Here is a 17,997-nt window from a genome sequence, read left to right as displayed (position 1 = left end):
TTACCCCCCGGGCAAAGCTGACGTCACTATGACGTAGTAACCTGAGTGACCAAAAGTTTGTTCGCGGCCGGAATTTTACCCCCGCGGATTTGGAAGTCTAATGAAAATGGACAGAGCGTGATTAATTAGATTAGCAATAAAAACCGGAATTTTACCCCCTGTCCATATAATTAGCGTTTAGACAACTGAAGATGTACGGGCCGTATTTTTACCCCCGGAATTTTACCCCCGGATATTTACCCCCCCGGAATTTTACCCCCTCGTCCATTTTAGAAATTGAATGTTTGATTTTCTTATTTCTGTTTTTAATTAATTGTAAACATTTCATTATTTAGTAGCCTATCTTTATTTATTTTGTAAAGAAATGTTCGAAACAATTATCATTCAGTTGATTGTTTATACGTCATATTAACCAACTACTGTTAGCTTCAAAGATCGAATCCTAATACTAGAATCTCAAAATTAAAATTAAAAACCTGTTCGGTTAGTTAATGTTACAGATAAATTAATATAGGCTACTTAATAATAAACTGTTTACTATTGAATTAAAACAGTATTGAGATAATTAATCATTCTCACTAATTTATATATCTGGCCAGGGGGTAAAATTCCGGGAGTAAAAATCCGGGCCGAACACTCTAGGTTTTTATAATTTGATGTGTTCTGATTAAATTCACAACCGTGAAAATATATGTTTAATTCCGCGTTTAATCCATCGAGCTGTTGTCGCGAAACTCAAAAGTTCGCGGCCGGAATTTTACCCCCTGGTTTGTGACGTCACGTTTGCCCAGGGGGTAAAATTCCAGGGGGATAAAAATCCGCTACCCCGTTTCTCGGCCGTGTACAGGCTCCGCCAAAATTATGTGGGCCTTTTTTCATGGGGGTCAATTTCCGAGGGTAAAATTCCGCTACCCCCTTGTACCAAATCACAAGTTTTTATAACATTCCAAAGAATCCAAATACATTTTTAAGCGCGTCATGGATTTGGACCCTAGATGTTTAAAGTGAGTCTTAACTTCTTCCAAGTTTCGTCCTAACTTCTAATCTCCGATCAAGTACATCACTCTCCCTCACCAGTTATCAGCATCAGTCACATGTCTATTTACATCCGTAGTTCTCCCCTCGTCCGCCGCAGTCGCTAGTGTAGCAGCGCTCTCGGTCTCGTCACGTCTCACGTCTCAATCTAGCTGCGGAGGTCGTATCTATCAGTGATCAGTGTCACAGTTCACAGTGTGTGCAGTGCTATAGGATATAGGATGACCTCCGGTGTTCGTTGTCGCGCTGGGGTGATCGGTTGGGAACGTCACCGTGTCTCGCCTGTAACCACCCTGCTGTTGCGTCTAGAGGTGCCAGTTACATGCGTGAGGCCTAGGGTAGTTAGGTTGGCTACACCCCGTCCGGCGTCCACCCTCTAGTGTTGTGTTGTAGATACTCTCGCGATGGAAGAGAAGCCCGGTACGTCCGATGGACGGAAGTCCAGACCTTCGTCTTTTTTTAGGTGAGTTCGTGCGGTATTTTCTTGTTTTTTTTTGCCAAAAAAAAAAAAAAAAAAACAGTTTTACTGTTGTCGTTTACTAATCAAACCATCTACGGGTAAATTATAAGGTTATTCTGTTAATACCGCAAACAGAATCAGCAATCTGATGTACGCTCTCCTATTAGCTTATCAACAACCCTTAAAAGTACAGAAAGCGGTAAGGTAAGTGGTTGGAGTCCATAATATATTTTATGGAGGAAAATCTCAAAAGTTGCAATTATTTATTAACAGTAATTTTATAACAATTGGGGTTGTACCACTTTGTTTAGAGTTACAAAGACTGTAACAAACTAAATTTTAATTAAAATCGGTCGAGCCGTTTTTGTGAAAATAAGATTTTCTGCCATTTTTATGGTAAAATCACCATTAAGATAAAGATTTGAAATTAAAAAAAAAAAAAACTACCTACCGGTACCTAAATACTAAATTTCATCAAATTCGGGCAACAGATGTGGTTCTTAGCTCTGTGCACATCCACAGACATCACTTCGAAAACAACTTTTTTGTTCTGAGAGACATAAAACTGATCTACCCATCCACAAGTCAAACTCGAAAATGTTGACGAAAACAATACTTCCTCCATATAAGTATAGAGGAAGAAAGTAAAACTACATGTTGCCAAAACGTGTGGCATGTCGAACTTTAAAAGTGCACGAAAACGTAAACCAATAGAAAGCGAATTGACAAGCGAACAAAACATACTGAGTTACACAGGATGAGAATTATTGTGAGGTAAAATTACGTGACCAGCGAGGTTCGCCGTACGAGCATTTAAGGTTTAACATGATTCAGAGATTTTAAATGAAATATTTCAATTACCATTAATTTATACAGCAGGTGCATTGTTTTTTTACTGCATGTTTCAAGTTGCTAGTTATCTCCACTAGACTAAGGGGCTCACACGTATGTAATTCAACCGATATTAAGGATGGCTTGAACAATTTACTTATTTCGACTAAACAGCAAGGTTTCAAACAATCTTGGCTTTTTTAATATAAGTTAAGAGCTGTTTATTTAATCAGGATCAGCATAGAAATGTGTTATTAGGTGTTCACCTGTTTTTAAATATAAATCTTAAGCTATATCAAGTATTACAGATTTAAAAGTAGGGAACGTGTTTCATTTGAGATCTTTCTCAACTTTATATCAAAAGTAAATGCTTGATTGTGATTGCTTGCTTTTGGTTCGATTTTTCATTGTAATTTTTGAAAAAATGAAGCCATAAAGCCGAATAGTCTCCTCTTATGAACTTTAAAGAAACACTCACCGATAAATTAACTTCTGATATGTTAATCGTTGAATATGATTCACATTTGATAAACAATTAGAATCATACTTCATCATACATTGTCATTACTTAGATATACTGTAGGCTATATAAATATGTTATGTTATCATTATGTTATGTTATACATAGAATCTTACTTAACAAGAGATATATTGAAAATCCTGTATGTGACCAACCAAAGTACCAACTGCGTTGTCAAATTCAGTAAGTCATCAGCTAGTTCAGCTAGCTTCCCGTGTCATCGTCGTTTATTTACAAGGGATTACAGGATTTTGAATATTTGCCAACGGTTTCCGAGAACAAGATAAGGTTAAAGTGACCAAAATGTTTCCTCGAACAAACCAATAAACAAAGCGAATTGCACCAAGAACGTTTCGCTGGACGTGTTGTTGAATTGATTATTTTGAGTACGATAAAAATAGGGGATTATTGTACCCTTGACCGCCAGCACAGTTAATTGCATTATCAATGTTCTTTGTAAATGACAGATAAAAACACAAAAGGCTAATTTTGCAGGAGGTGATATGTTTAATTATTTCGTCATTGACATTAAGAAATACACACAATTTTACATTTAGTCGCGGTATTCCCTAACATACAACACTGCACATATATTTCAACACTGCATTACGATTCTAACCTAAAATTAGAACACTCAAATCAATAATCAACTAAATACGCAATGTTTACATCAGCTGGTATATTTAAAACAGCTTATAGTTTTAGCACTGAAGCACTGTAGCAGTATCTCCACTAGAAAATGATTGGATCTTTGTTGGCCTGTGGAGCAGAGCAGGATGTTGACACGTCTGATATTCTTCCCACCGTCCTTTGACCTTAAACTTTAAAATTACTTCTCAAAAGCCATTCATGGTAACATAGAATTTATTTTCACATACTTAAAGCCTTTTCACATACTTAAAGCGTGTGCAAATTGTATTCCGTCCATTTTTTAAAATTTGCATAAGAATTGCATCAGACAAATAAATGTTCTTTTAAAAACATTATGTTCGATTATCAAAATATTGACTCGATCAGTTGGTGGAATTCGACGTATAAATTCATGTTTAAAACTGCGATCTTCGTGATTTCGTGTTGGATAATGTGCGAAAGTTTAAAAAAAAAAATAAAGAAAAAATAAATAATGCAGTATGATGCAGTTGGTTGTAGGGGCGCTGTTGGAGCTCAGGACTTTGGTCCTTCGGTCAATCTCTCCAATCACAAGCTTTTAAGGTGATAATGCCCTGACACGGTGGTGATTCGTACTTCGCTGTACAGTGTAGGCTACATATTCAGGAATCCATAAGGAGGGGTCTCTCAAGTTGGAGAATTTCTTTTTTATTGTAGGACTCCCTTTTTGTAATAATACTTTTGCTGTTGGTTCGTCTTACTAGAAACAAAGGATGATATATCTCTTTGACGGGGAACCTTTTTGTACATTAAAAAACCTTAACATATTAAATGATTTGATAAATCGATTAACAGCTGTGCAGAACCACACAACCAAACCATTATTGTTTGGCTTGACTTGAGGAAATTTTAAAAGCAAGTTTTTGTTAATCCGTCATAGTCAGTTCCAGTAAATATTAGTCACATTGCGGAAGGAAGGCGAGAGCTAAATCTAGCCGGGGACGTTGCAAGTTACAAATGTTTCACGACACTCATAACGACGACTGAGTTAAAAAGTAAAGTATTGTGAAACACACATTTATTAAATTCACACTGAGAATGTAGTAAATGTCCACTTCGTGCTTCGCACGGTTTGCACTAAACTGTAGGTCTAATTTCCTCGTTAATCGAGTAGAATAGTACCGTATACCAGAAACATAACACGGGAATTTTAAATTTTGCGTTTTTGTAATTTCCTCTGTAACCATTAGGCATACAATAATGCTTCAATATACTGAATTGTCTGTTTTTAAGCACTAGAAAGTAGTTTATAAATACATTTCTAAATGTGGGGGTCATAAATGGAAACCCGGAATTTTTACATCATAAAGCATCGTATTTCCATAATACGTTACCCTACATATTTGACCCGAATTCAATCAAAATCTGACGATTATGACGATTTTTTAAAACACTGGCAGAATAAATTTCTAGTTTTGTCGTAATGACTGTCCTCACGTGATCCTTACGTAAACTACTACAACAAAGGGGCCCCGACCATGTAGACGGGTTTACTAACATGATGGTCAAGTAAACATAATCCACCTTTTCTTTCTCCCTCGCCTGTGTTACCCTGGCCTCGTAGTTAGTTGTCCACTGCTCTAGTTGTGTATAACAGAGCCGTTATTGTATCTCACATGCGATGCTCACTTCTCTGAACTGCTGGTCAAGGTTTACTCGCCCCTACATTCCACTTGGCCACCTCAACTACTCTACAACGCTAAACAATTACACGATACACCGATCACACCATACAGGTCCGGGTGCTTTCACGCAGCCCTAGTCATGATAAGCTATTACCGTACGTCTCTCACATACGTACGTACGTATATGTGTCCGTTAAAACTACAACCCGAGTAAAATAATCCGATTTTGATAGAATTTGGTACAAAAACGTTTCAACTCACGATTATTCGATAAAGTTCGTGAATCAGCGTAATGGAACTATTTGAACGGGGTTTAAGGTAAAGACAGTCTTGCCATGTTTTATTTACAGCGTGGGGAAGAAATTTGCAAAATACACACTTTAAGTCAAGTTTTCAACCACGGGGCGAGCTAAACTTACTTATTTTTACAAAGCGTTTTACGATTGAAGGTCACGGGTAAAATTCCCCCACATTATACATTTAAAGTTTAATGAGGTACATTATATATTTTTAGGGAGTTGTAGGAGGTTGAAAGAGGAGTGGTACAGATATTTTTTGTAGTAGGCCTGCCTGAGGGCGAGGAGGGTGGTTTTGGACTTTGCCCTAGACACCAGTGACTAGTGCTAGACACCAGAAGTGAATGCATCCTCTGTACCTTCTTTGTTGTATTGTCCTCCGTTGGGGTTTGAACATTTTGAGTCACGCCAGTCACTAATTACACTGTAACCTACGTATGCATCAAGTGGGAAATGACTTAACTGTCCCCGCGGGCTGTAGAAGAGAAAAGTGTAATCCTGGTGACCGGTCGATGCATTTACATACAGTACAGAGACGTTGAGAGATGGTTCCGGCTCCGAAGTGTGTAGATGTAGGCGATGGGTAGTTCCGTCAGCCTATATCCTTCGGTGATATCGCAGTCATCTTAATGGGTGATTATTCGGTCAAGTGTTTTTGCTTTACTTGGGAAAAATAAACGGCACAGTATCAGCAAACTGCTCATAGAATCCCACATTTTACGGCATTGGAGATTTACCATTATTACCCCCCCCCCCCCCCCCAGGGTTAAAAGGGCCATAACACACCTAACTTCCTGTTAGTTTATGGGCTTTCTGGGGCCAAAATTTCAAAAAATGGGGAAATACATGGAGATAACATGGATTAGTACTCACATGCTAAATTTAATTACATTCGGACCACAAATGTAGTCTGTGGCTCTTTACACATCCACACACTCTCTCTCACACACACGGGTTAAAGTGTGCCCAAAACGAATATTTCCCCCCAAAACTCAAACTCGAAAATGTTTGCGAAAACAATACTCTCTCCATATACTATGTGTATGGAATAAACAGATTAGAGGAGATAGTAAAAATTAAAGCATTTTCATCATTGCAGAGTGTAAATTCTTTGTAATTTATGATTGGGCATGGCAGGCCTATACACCTAAGTAATGAAATCGTAACTTTGTAACAAACCCCCATAAAACGTATAATACAAGTTGTTTATAAAAAAAAAACTTATTGATTTTAGCTTTGTCTCACTCATTCTGTGTTTGAGGTAGAACTTCTAGTTTTCAATATTTGTCAGGCAAACCAAGGCTTAACTCAACATTTTTTATAATCAGCTGTTTTGAATAGTAGTACCTTCTTACATTGTTGTGGGACGAACAAAAACAAAACAGTAACATTTTGTTAACAAATCGTTGAATTGGCCGTGACGGGCCCATATCTTGGCCACCGAGGTCGCCAGACATTACACCATGCGATATTCTTTGTTTGGAGGTTAATGTAACAAAGTCAAAAGCTTGGAAGAAATAAAGCGAAGATCAGAGAAGCATTTGATAAAATTGATGTTCCAATGTTGCGGGAGTTATTATACATCGATGGTTTGGGCAGATCTAGAACACAGACTTGATTATTTAAGAGCAAACGATAACTTGAAAACATTTAAAGAAAAAAGATAGTACGAATGTGTATGATCACAAAATTAAGAAAACTGTCTTTAATTTAACAGTAATTTGATAAAACTGATATGAAAAATAAGGAGATATGACTTAAAATCGATCAGTTTTTATAAACAACGTGTATTTCGAAAATGTAGTTTGTACAGAATTATTTTACATTTACTGTTTTATCACAGTTTGCTAAAATTGTACGGCTCTAAACTGCTAACACAAAGATTTTATGGATCGAGTTACACTTCTACGGCAGCGATAAGTTTCTTACCGAACGTGACATTCCCCAATGTTATATATCCATCCAATGTTAGTATAGTTTTGACCGTTGAACTTGTCAAAGAAAGTGGTTTAATGAATGACGAATGGGAAATGCCGCCAACTGATCTTTTGATTGAACTCTCTATGGCGTTTGCACAATGCGGCTATCTGTTAGATCTCTTGTAGACAATAATAGTTATTGTCAAGTTTGGTGGATATTTAATGCGTTGAGTTTGTGCTTTGTCAAATGACTTTATAGCGGCGCTCCATATATTGCAAGAGAAAACGAATATTATCAGGAGGGTAGTCTGGTTTATTGTTATGGGATCGGAGAATAGGCCCTCCCTAAACACACGTAAAATATGAAATATTCTTGTTTAAAACATACTTTTCTGCTATCTAAAAGCAAAAATTCCTTTTTAGTATGGCTTGGCATATACCTAGACGTGTCTGTACAACCTGATCCAAGCAACGAAAAAATGTATAGTACGGTAAAAATTTTATGTAACAATTTTGTATGGTAAATATTGAAGGAATTTAAGTTAAACACTTCAACGACGGTTTATACACAAATGCACATTGATTTGTGATGGATACACTACACTGTCTAAACCATACAAAAGTTGAACATTCCCCCTTAAGTTTAATCTCATGTCTTTGCACGTAGTAGTGCTGTCGGCCAATTTGACTGTCCCCGCTGGCCCCTGACCAATATAACAGCCTCGCATAACTGCCACTGAGCGCCAACTCGCAACTCCAAGGCTGGCTCAATATAAATACTCCGGTTACTCACATCTCCTACGCGACCGTTGGACTGTCAAACAAACTGTTTACACCGAAAACCTCTTGTCGGTAGCCCGAGAGGGTTTGCGTGTATGTTAAATATATTTTAACCGACGTCGTGCATAGTGAGTGATCCGTATCGACGTAGTTGGCGCAATATGCGTTCCAAACCTTGCTGGATGAAGATAATATTTTAAGAGTCGGCAGGAGTCATAATTTTGGTGTTGGCCGTCAAACGCCAGGCTAACAGTGGTTATCCTATTGTCAATCAGAAAAAAAACATGCGTTCACGTTGAAGCATATTAATCATGCACCGTAAGCTTAATTACCGAGGATGAAAATAGACGTTTTCAATGTAGTATGACGAAATTGCCACAGCGTGGTTTGGGTTTAGTACGAAGGTTTTACTTAATCAATAAAAATCTGCCATTCATATTGTCTGTCAGTTTTGTTTCGCATCGAAAAGAAATATCAAAGGCGTTTCTCCAGTCCAAGTGGAAGTTTGCGGAGCCAAAACAAACAGTAAACATAGGGAACCTGCTTGGACGATGAGATAGAAATAGCACCATGTCATGTCAGGGCCATCTTTCTTATCTCTACACTAAACTTTGATCTCTGGATGAATATAGAACAGAGAACCTAGCATAATGTGGACAAACCTATGTGATTTGATTAGTGCGACGTCGAACATATACACGTATAATAGGCCTGTGACATTTATGTTTTTTTTTCTGCAATTGAAGTATTTACACAAATTTTACCGCTCGCTTAGGCATTGTTCCTGATAAAAATATTTGTTGGTTTATTAATTTCCTTAAAAGTGACTGTATAATTTGAAATATTGTCTTTGACATGTACGTAACAATTCAACCTTGAACTTAAACTTATAATTATTCGTATTTACTAATGTATATTGCAAATTTACAAATTTAATGTAGGGCTTTTTACCAACTATATTTTGTTGTGTTACAGCTTATCTAAAACTAATTTCAGTGAAGATACATTTTAACCTCATGTTATTTTCTGTGTTTTCTACGCCAATGGCATTTTCTACGTTTTGATATGGAACGGTCCAAACCTCGTCCGTAGTTTTTTGTCTATAAAAGCGTGTCAGTTCTTACACCAGGAGAAGCAAAAATCAAAATTCTATTTAATTGATTAACCATCATTATTATGTAAGATTAAAAACCGTTTAGATCTTTAAAATTCTATGTAATCTAATACTTTGTAATAAAGATTTACCTACACAATCAAAGTCTTGGAATTATTTACTTTGGTTAAATTTCAGACAGGAACATTCCAAACCACGGTGTTGTTACTATCGAACGTCGACCTTTTTGTTAGGCAGCATTATTAATTCATAGCCCAATGACAATGGTTTGGTTACTTGGAATCGAACCAGCGACTTTCAGATTTGAAGGTGAGCACTAAAACCTCTCGGCTACCCAGACATAACTAATAACACTCTGTAACATAACACTCTGTAGCTTTTACAACCGAGTTTCGGCCATCTCATTTCTATTGATACCACCAGTTCTTTTTCGAGGACAGGTGCTGAAGACTTAAGTGGTTCAAAACGGAAGCGAAATCCAATCCCCATCTCGAACCCCAAAAGGTGGACCATCGCCTTGTACCAGCTGAGAGTGCGGAACAAGCAGATGTGGGCGGAAGTAAAGTTTAGAGGCACACGTCTGCATCCTCCCTACACCCAGACCCCACACAGCCCTCGAATTTGGGACTATTTTAGCTCCGCGTAATAATAACCAGAACCCTTCGTTCCGCCGCACTCGGCATCATACAGGGTTCATTATTGTCATCTAATCTTGGACTGATTGAGATATGTTTCCTCGTCATGGTTTTTGTTTATGACGAGGAAGTGACGTCAAGATGTGTCAAAGGGCTGCGTCTGTTTCGAACGTTTCAATTAGTTTGGGAAGTTTCCAGCAGGTTATCTGAGCCGAAGATGTAAACGCCGGACTAAATAAATGTAGATATTTGATAATGTTTTGGTAAATGTTTTAACATGGATAGAGCCCAGTTCTTGTGATTGATAAGTACAAAAAAAAACTCTCTTAACTGTGAAATAAAGGAATAAATAGTACGGTTCAATATTATTTTGTAATTAATGAAGAAGTGATCTAATAGCATAGTTGATAATGTTTAAGTAAATGTCTTAATATGGATAAAGCTCAATTCTTGTGATTGGTGAGTACAAACATCTTGGTCTTACCTCTTAAATCGAGAGATACAAAGTTCATTCAATTATTTTTAATGAATCGAAAATCTGAACGTATTAACTGAATGAATGGATTGCTACAACGTAAACTAATGGTTTTATGCCGATAACGTTTATACAAATGTTTAAACTTGGATAGAAAACATACATTTGATGTGAAAAGTACAAAAAAACTGTATTAACTGTGATATCGAAGGAAACAAAGTTCGTTCAATTATTTTTAATTAATGAAAATGAATCAAATGAAATGAATGAATGAAATGAAATGAATGAAATGAATCAATGAATCACTGTAACAACGCGAATTATATTTAGTTTTATGCCTAATTACAACCTTACGCGATTTTCGCTGACATGGCAAAATGCACCAGAGCCGATCTTTTGGACTTGATTTGCGATTTGTAGAAAATGGCGCGTACAGATGAAGTCTGCTCTTAATACCAGACATGGCGGTAATGATTCAGTCCTTGCAGTGGCCAGTGAGTGGCTAAGTGCAGCCATTTCCTCATTAGAGGATGTGTGACATCAGCTGTGCGATGTGCGGGGGCGAGCGTATCTCATCTAGTAACCCCCTCCCCACTCAAGGGGCCTCTCAAATCATCTGTTTGCAGAAAATCCAGTTGGATACTAAACGAACAGACCTTTTTCTGTATACTTCAACTTACAGTACTAGTTTAAATGGTTCTGGTTCGTTCTTTGACAATTGATGGAAGAATTGATCCCATTCCTATTTTAAATTTGTCACCAGTTTTAGCTTATTTACCATATAGGGAATAAGCTATTATCGTAGGTGGCACTGTGAGTCTAGACCCCGAAATGATTTATTTTTTCGTTTTGTAGTTCCCAGAGAGTTGATATCGCCAAAATATCTTTAGGACTTACTATTTAACTGTCATATGATAGTATTGGTTTAATAATAAACTTTTTTTGTTTCGGGCCAGGCTAGTTTATTTTTTATTTTTGCGATTCATAGAGTTTCCTGTTCCGGTATCCGTGACAATTGTTGGTGTTTTGATAAATTAATGATCGTGGCTAAATGAACAGGTGATCTTTAACAGAGCTGTTGACGCATTAATTAATTTAACACATATCATCCTTCATAGCCTCCTCTAATACAAGGCTGACGCGTTGGTGTGTGGCAACATCGCCTCTTGCCGTGGTAATGACAGTAATCACAAACGTGTACATGAAGCTCATGAAGTAGTGCAACAGTGAGGCCGGTACTGCGGCGTTGCCACTTGTGTTTAGTAGACGCTGGTTCATTTTGGTTGAAGAGTCGAGCCCCGGTAGTGTTCGGAAAGGGCAGTCATTTACTGACCGAAGTTTCTGACCCACAGACCTTCCCTTCTCAGCCACATTCCACATTTCCATGAGTTCTTCCTTCCTATACAAGTGCAAAACAAAGCCCACTTGTAATGCGAGATTTTCTCGTTATATTTACTAAGACCATATCAATGTTCCTCCATGACAGCATATACAGGTACACTTGAGGGATAAAAAAAAAACTATGAGAATATGTATGGCAGCTACGTTAGTGTGATTATTAGGTGTTAAAATAATGCTGTTTGTTTCAGGACATTCCCTAATAATCTCACTGACCTTCCCTTGCCTGTGTTTGACACACGTAAGTATTTAAATAATTTCTACTTCATTATTTTCTTGAAGATTTAGTTTGGTTTTATGGTGAACAATAAATAAACATAAGTGTTTTTGTTGTTGTTGTAAAGTGCAATCCGTAGTAAAACAATTTTTTTATATTTTAAATGTAGTAATATATATAACTAACTTTGCTTTAATAACAATAATTATTACTTAACTCCAATTATGAAACAACCCCTTAATTGGAATTTTGGGCACTCTTCTCATTTACCACACCAAATTATATCTACCTGTTATATTCACCACACCAGGTTAGGTCAAATTGGGTTAGGTTATTTGTACATTAAATAATACATTTTTATTTATTTCCATTTGGTTACCTAACCTAACCCGGTGTGGTCATTACAGTATAACAGAAGAGTACAGATTTTTGATATATGCAATGTATAGGCTAATCATTAACTTCGGTAAACAATATCATTTACCATTCCAAAAAGTATGCAGTAACACTATTATGCTGTATCCAACTAACAATTAATTAAGCTATAAACATAACTTAAGTACTACCCTTAATAATAAATTTCTCACTTTTTCAACTCATATAATTTTTACTGTTAATTGAACATTGGATCTCTTATTTTTTTTTGTTCTTCAGTACGGAAATCAAGTGCAGCGTAAATTAACACTTGGGGCTTCCCCATCTATTTCTACTGTATTGACATTTAGTGTTTGGCTGGAGTAGGCCAGTCGTCTGGGAAGAGAGGGTTAAAAATATACACTGACTACTGACTAGTCCACACTCTCTCAAGCTGGACACCTACAGTAGCTAGGCTGAGTGACCATCGATGTACAGCCTAACACACAATATTATACATGTGTCGTTACACGAAAAGACGCAACGGAATAATTTAGTCTGGGTAGCAGAGTGGTTATACTGCTCGCCTTCAAATCTGAAGATCGCTGGTTTGATTCTAGTTGAGATTGTTTCCAGACCCAGTCGCTGTAAGTCACCGGTCTGTCGATTAATCTTAGCAACAGATCGATGTTAGAATAATAACAAAACCAAGGCTTGGACCGTTCCCTTGCAAAATCTGTTAAATAACACTGATAACTGGTATTGGTAGCTTAGAAAACATAATGTGAATAAATATAACTTAGTTCATTGTTGACAAGACTTTCAATGATGGGGAAGAGACAACTTGAAAACGAATGGCATAAATTATTTTTTACCGTCATAAGGTTAGCAGTATCATATTTATATTAACACTAAATCTCTTACCAATGACAAATTTATGCCCGAAAATGTTTGAGTTGGGTCTTCCTAGTGAATATATTCCGGCATTAGACAATGTCTATGTACAAAACTCCATCCATGCCATAGCCCGTTTCACGTTTGTTGAAGTATACAACGTAGTATTGAATAATGATTAAATTTTTCATCCAATTCTTAAGCGGTTGCAGCAAAAACTAGACAAACCCCTTTTAGATATGTTTATCTTTATCGATCTGATTATTTTTTTCCTGTAGTTTTGTAGCCCGTAAAGGACTTGTAAGATTTAACCTGCAATAAGAGAAAAATATTTAGTCGACATCATAGAGAATTAACTCTCTTAAACGTATAGTATATTATATTAAACACGCTTGAAAAAGGCTTAATGAGACTGATCGGGTAATCAAAGTCAGTGGTTTTCAAAGTGGTAGCTAATATTCCGCACGAGTAAACGGTTGAACTTTTCTCACAGAGAAGATGACTTCTCTGTGCATTACTGCTGTTTACTGTCTGATGCAGATTATGAATATTAATTTTGAATCCTAAAATATTTTTGGCCGTCCGTATTGGAGCGTAACTGACCGCTACTTACAACACGCAAATGCTGTAATCTTGTATAAATTAAATTAGAGTTTTGTCTGCACATTGCTCAGAATTATATATGTTTTGTTATTTTTACGTTTTGTACATTATTAAAGAACCGAAACAAGTCTTATCTCAATTTTTGCCTGTCTGATTGTCAAAAGACATTTTACACGGCCTTCTCCTGAAAAAAGACAAAATAGATAATAAAGAAACTATTTTTATCTGTTCTCTACATGCATCAGAAGGTTTTTAATTATTCGAAAAGTGCCTACGTCAATTGAAAATAAAATAACAAACACTCAAAAACCCAGTCTTGTGCGGTATTAGACTAATTTTGTTCCAAGTTTTACCATTGATCTATTGTAAATTAAATAACATCAGCTGTTACTGGAATATTTTTAAAAAATGTCATAAAAAATTGCTCTTCAAAATGTATCGCATATTCAACATACTTGAAAGAGGCTTCAGACTTACAGAAGGATGATACGACAAATTGAAGTCTTATCTAAAATCAATGGTTTTCAAATTGGTACCTACCAAATACATCTTCCGAGTGTAAAGGTTGGACCTTTTCTCATAGACTAGGAATTCTGAAAAAATAGTGCAACCACCCATTACTGTGAAAATTACGGCTTAAAAGTTATTGCAACTTTTGTGATTTTCCCGATAACATATCATAGTTACTCCCACCGCTTACTCATATTAAAGATTGTTGACAACCTAACGTAACGGGAGAAAGGATGTGTCAGATTGCTGATACAGTTTTTTTTATTATTTAAATGGAACTGTTAAACTAGATGATACAGCTATTTAATAGGCATATGGGCCAGTGACGTTTTTTCATGTTTATGATCCATACCGTTTCTGTGCTAAAACCTATATTCAATCCATTATCATAACATTCATTTCTATTTGACCGTTTGTATTTTATTGTCTAGTAAAAATACAACAAAACACATGGCAAATACAAACAACACATGGATAAACAATTTAGTTGTTGTGCACGTTTCTTACCTACTGATATTCAAATTTGTAGTTTATTCGGCGAGTTATATCGGTGTTTAGACAGCATTTCTTCAGATTGTATTTGGCCAGTGGTCCGTGACAGAGGTCCTACATTGTAGAGTTAACTTCCTCGGGCGTCGTCGTATACTCCCAACACATCATGTCCGAGTCGGGGTCTTCTGGGTACGAGACTGCGTCTTGCCACAGACTGCGACTGCGTGGTATGTTTGGAGGGGTTTTTTTTATTTTAAGTTGCCTCGAATTTTACTCTCATAGTGGTTTTTTTTAATTTTAATTTTTTATCTTTTACGAAAGCATTTTTGGTGTGGGTAGGCCTACTTATTTGTAAGTGGAACATCATTGCAAAAATAATCTGTTCTCTATTAAAACAGGTTTAAAATATCTATGAGGATTTTAAATGAGAGAATCGTTGCTTTTGAATTTTAAAGTTTTTATGGAGCTATGGGTGTTTAATGAGGTTATATAGTTAGGACCGGCGGAATAATATAGTAGTGCACGCTACTTTGGGGTAGAAATTGTGATTATGGAGATATATAAACGTTTTTCGATTGAATGTTGTATAGTGACTAAACAGAAGGCCTATAGGTTTTACGTTAGCCTATGTATTAAAAAGGCTTGGATTGTTTTATTTGAAATTTGCAATGAATAAAATAAGAAAGAATGTTAAGCAACTTTTCCTTTCAAGCTTCTAAAAAATAATAATTTCATTAACAATAGGCCTATCTAATTTTATAATGATTTGGATTTTAGACGAGAGGTCAAAACATCAAATCACTTATCTGGAGTTCATTTAAAACAAACTGTATTTTTAGGGATATATCAAGGTTTTGGGTTTCAATAACACGCTAAACTCTGTGAATATTTATTTTAGAAACTTGATGTAATAAGACGATAATTTATCGTATACTAATAATTAAACTGATTAAGATTTGTATTTTACACATTTCTTCTTTGAAACCTAAAGACTTATTCACGTTATCTTGTTAATCATGTCATCTTTGAACTCGGTTGGCATAAAATTCGTTCAAGAATCAAGAATCAAGAATTTATTGACCATTCAACAATTACATGCTATCAGTCTCGTCACAAAAAATAATTACAAAATGTTGCAAAAACGCACACATCAATAAAAGTCAAGTAGCATACAAGAAATAAATAAATTAATAAATTAGGTCTGCATCATGCATCACATACATGCATAAATTACAAGGTACATTTACATAGAATGGCTACACAGTCAGCAATGGTCTACAATAATGAATAGTCCAGATCAAAAAATTCACAAGTGTTATAAATAGGGCTGTTAACAAAAAAGTGTTTAATCCTGTCTTTAAACTTGTTTAGTGGCAGGTCTTTGATTGCAGTAGGAAGAACATTGTACAGCTTAAGTGCAGTTACCTCAAAACTTTTTAAGGTCCTGGAATAATAATTGTACTTAATAAATATGTGATTCTTTTGCCTAGTAGAGTAATTATGTAGATTTTCACATAACAATAAATTGTGGACATTCTTTTTCACATAAATTAAGCAATCCAAAACATAAATAGCTGGAAGAGTGAGTAGTTTTAACTGAACAAACAAAGGCTTGCAGTGTGCTCTAGGCCTAGTTCCACACATTATACGTACAGCTCTCTTTTGCAGGATTAGTAATTTAATAACGGAGGAGTGGTTACCCCAGAGAATAGTGCCATAGGATAAATGACTAAATATGTGAGCATGGTAAACAGTTACAAGTGCATCAATGGAAACAATCATACTCAAAACTCTAAGCAGAAAAATACCTCTACATATTCTGTTTACAACAGTGTCAATGTGAGTTTCCCATCCCAACCCAGGCTCAAGATGAATTCCCAAAAACTTAACAGGGTTTGCTTTAGCAGCATTGAGACGGCTAGAAGTAAAAAGAATTTCAAGAGTCTTTTGATCATTGAGACATAGACTATTAGCACAGCACCAGTCGTTTATGGTATTAGAGGTGTCATCTAGTCTACCTCTCAAGGATTCAGCACTTTTTTCAATAACAGAGAGGGCCAAATCATCTGCAAATAAATAAGGATGTACGAACCCATCCTGAACCTGATTGGGAAGGTCGTTAATATAAATAATAAAAAATGAAGGGCCCAAAACAGAGCCCTGCGGCACCCCGTACTCGACTAACTTAAAACTAGACATAATTCCATTAACAACTACAGCCTGATGTCTATCTCCAAGATAGGATTCAATGAGAGATAGGCTAGGGTTTTGGACACCATAGAAGGAAAGTTTACTAAGGAGTATGGAATGGGACACAGTGTCGAACGCTTTGGTGAGGTCAAACAATCTACAACCAACACTTTGTTTTTTTTCTAGACCCTCAGAACTAATCTGAACAAGTGACAGCACTGCCTCAATTGTACTATGTTTGGCTCTAAATCCAAACTGACAAGAAGAAAATATCTTATTTGATTCAAAATAGGCTACGATTTGTTTGTTGAGAACAATCTCAAAGACCTTAGATACAATACTAACAATACTAATAGGCCTATAGTTCTCATAACTGTCCTTTTTCCCTTTTTTAAATACAGGTACTACTTTCACATATTTTAATGATCTTGGGAAAACACCAGCATGCATACATAAATTAATAACATAGGCTAAGGGTTCACATATGAACTGAGCTGCCTGTTTGATGATTATTGCATTCAAACAATGTACATCTAGTGATTGGCTATTCTTAATACCCATAATAATAGAATAAAGATTCTCAACACTAATTGGTGAAAAATTGAACAGTGTGCAAGGTTTGTCAACATTTGTCAGGAAATCTAAATGACTATTTACACTAGGTGAAATACTAGAGACAACATCACTCACTTTGTCAATAAAGAAATTATTAAAACCTTCAGATGTCAAATTATTACCTAAAAATGCTTTAGGCTTAGTGTTTACAGAGGTCAATGAGCTAACAACAGACCAAGTGGCTTTGGGTTTTGACCTTGGCCTTGAACTGAAACCATTCATACGAGTCTGTCTTATGAAAAAGTGAATCCAACAATATTTGAGCTATCGTTTGAATCAGTTAAGCTCAAGATACTGTACCGGTATTACTCAATCAAAAATCATAAATTTGATTATTTCTCCGATATTAGGCCTATATTTATTTT

General features: G+C 36.1%; 1 protein-coding gene across 4 annotated transcripts in view; it reads left to right on the top strand.

Moving 5' to 3' along the window:
• The first annotated feature begins 1,199 nt into the window (after nt 1–1,199).
• LOC128999411 (centrosomin-like) overlaps nt 1,200–17,997 on the top strand; it is a 54,653-nt gene continuing 37,855 nt past the window's right edge. For 3 of the 4 annotated variants that reach the window (XM_054425916.1, XM_054425917.1, XM_054425914.1), the window contains exons 1-2: nt 1,200–1,498; nt 11,949–11,998. In XM_054425916.1, coding sequence (XP_054281891.1) covers nt 1,440–1,498; nt 11,949–11,998 — 109 coding nt within the window. In that variant the 5' untranslated portion in view covers nt 1,200–1,439. Of the gene's footprint in view, nt 1,499–11,948; nt 11,999–14,835; nt 15,055–17,997 lie in introns of those variants that run through there. The other variant, XM_054425915.1, reaches the window with a different exon arrangement.

The sequence above is a fragment of the Macrosteles quadrilineatus genome, unplaced genomic scaffold, assembly GCF_028750875.1.
Source record: "Macrosteles quadrilineatus isolate MER2022 unplaced genomic scaffold, UCM_ALF_1.0 Scaffold_8__2_contigs__length_117827958, whole genome shotgun sequence".
NCBI lineage: Eukaryota > Metazoa > Arthropoda > Insecta > Hemiptera > Cicadellidae > Macrosteles > Macrosteles quadrilineatus.
This window is presented reverse-complemented; position numbering and strand designations above follow the sequence as displayed.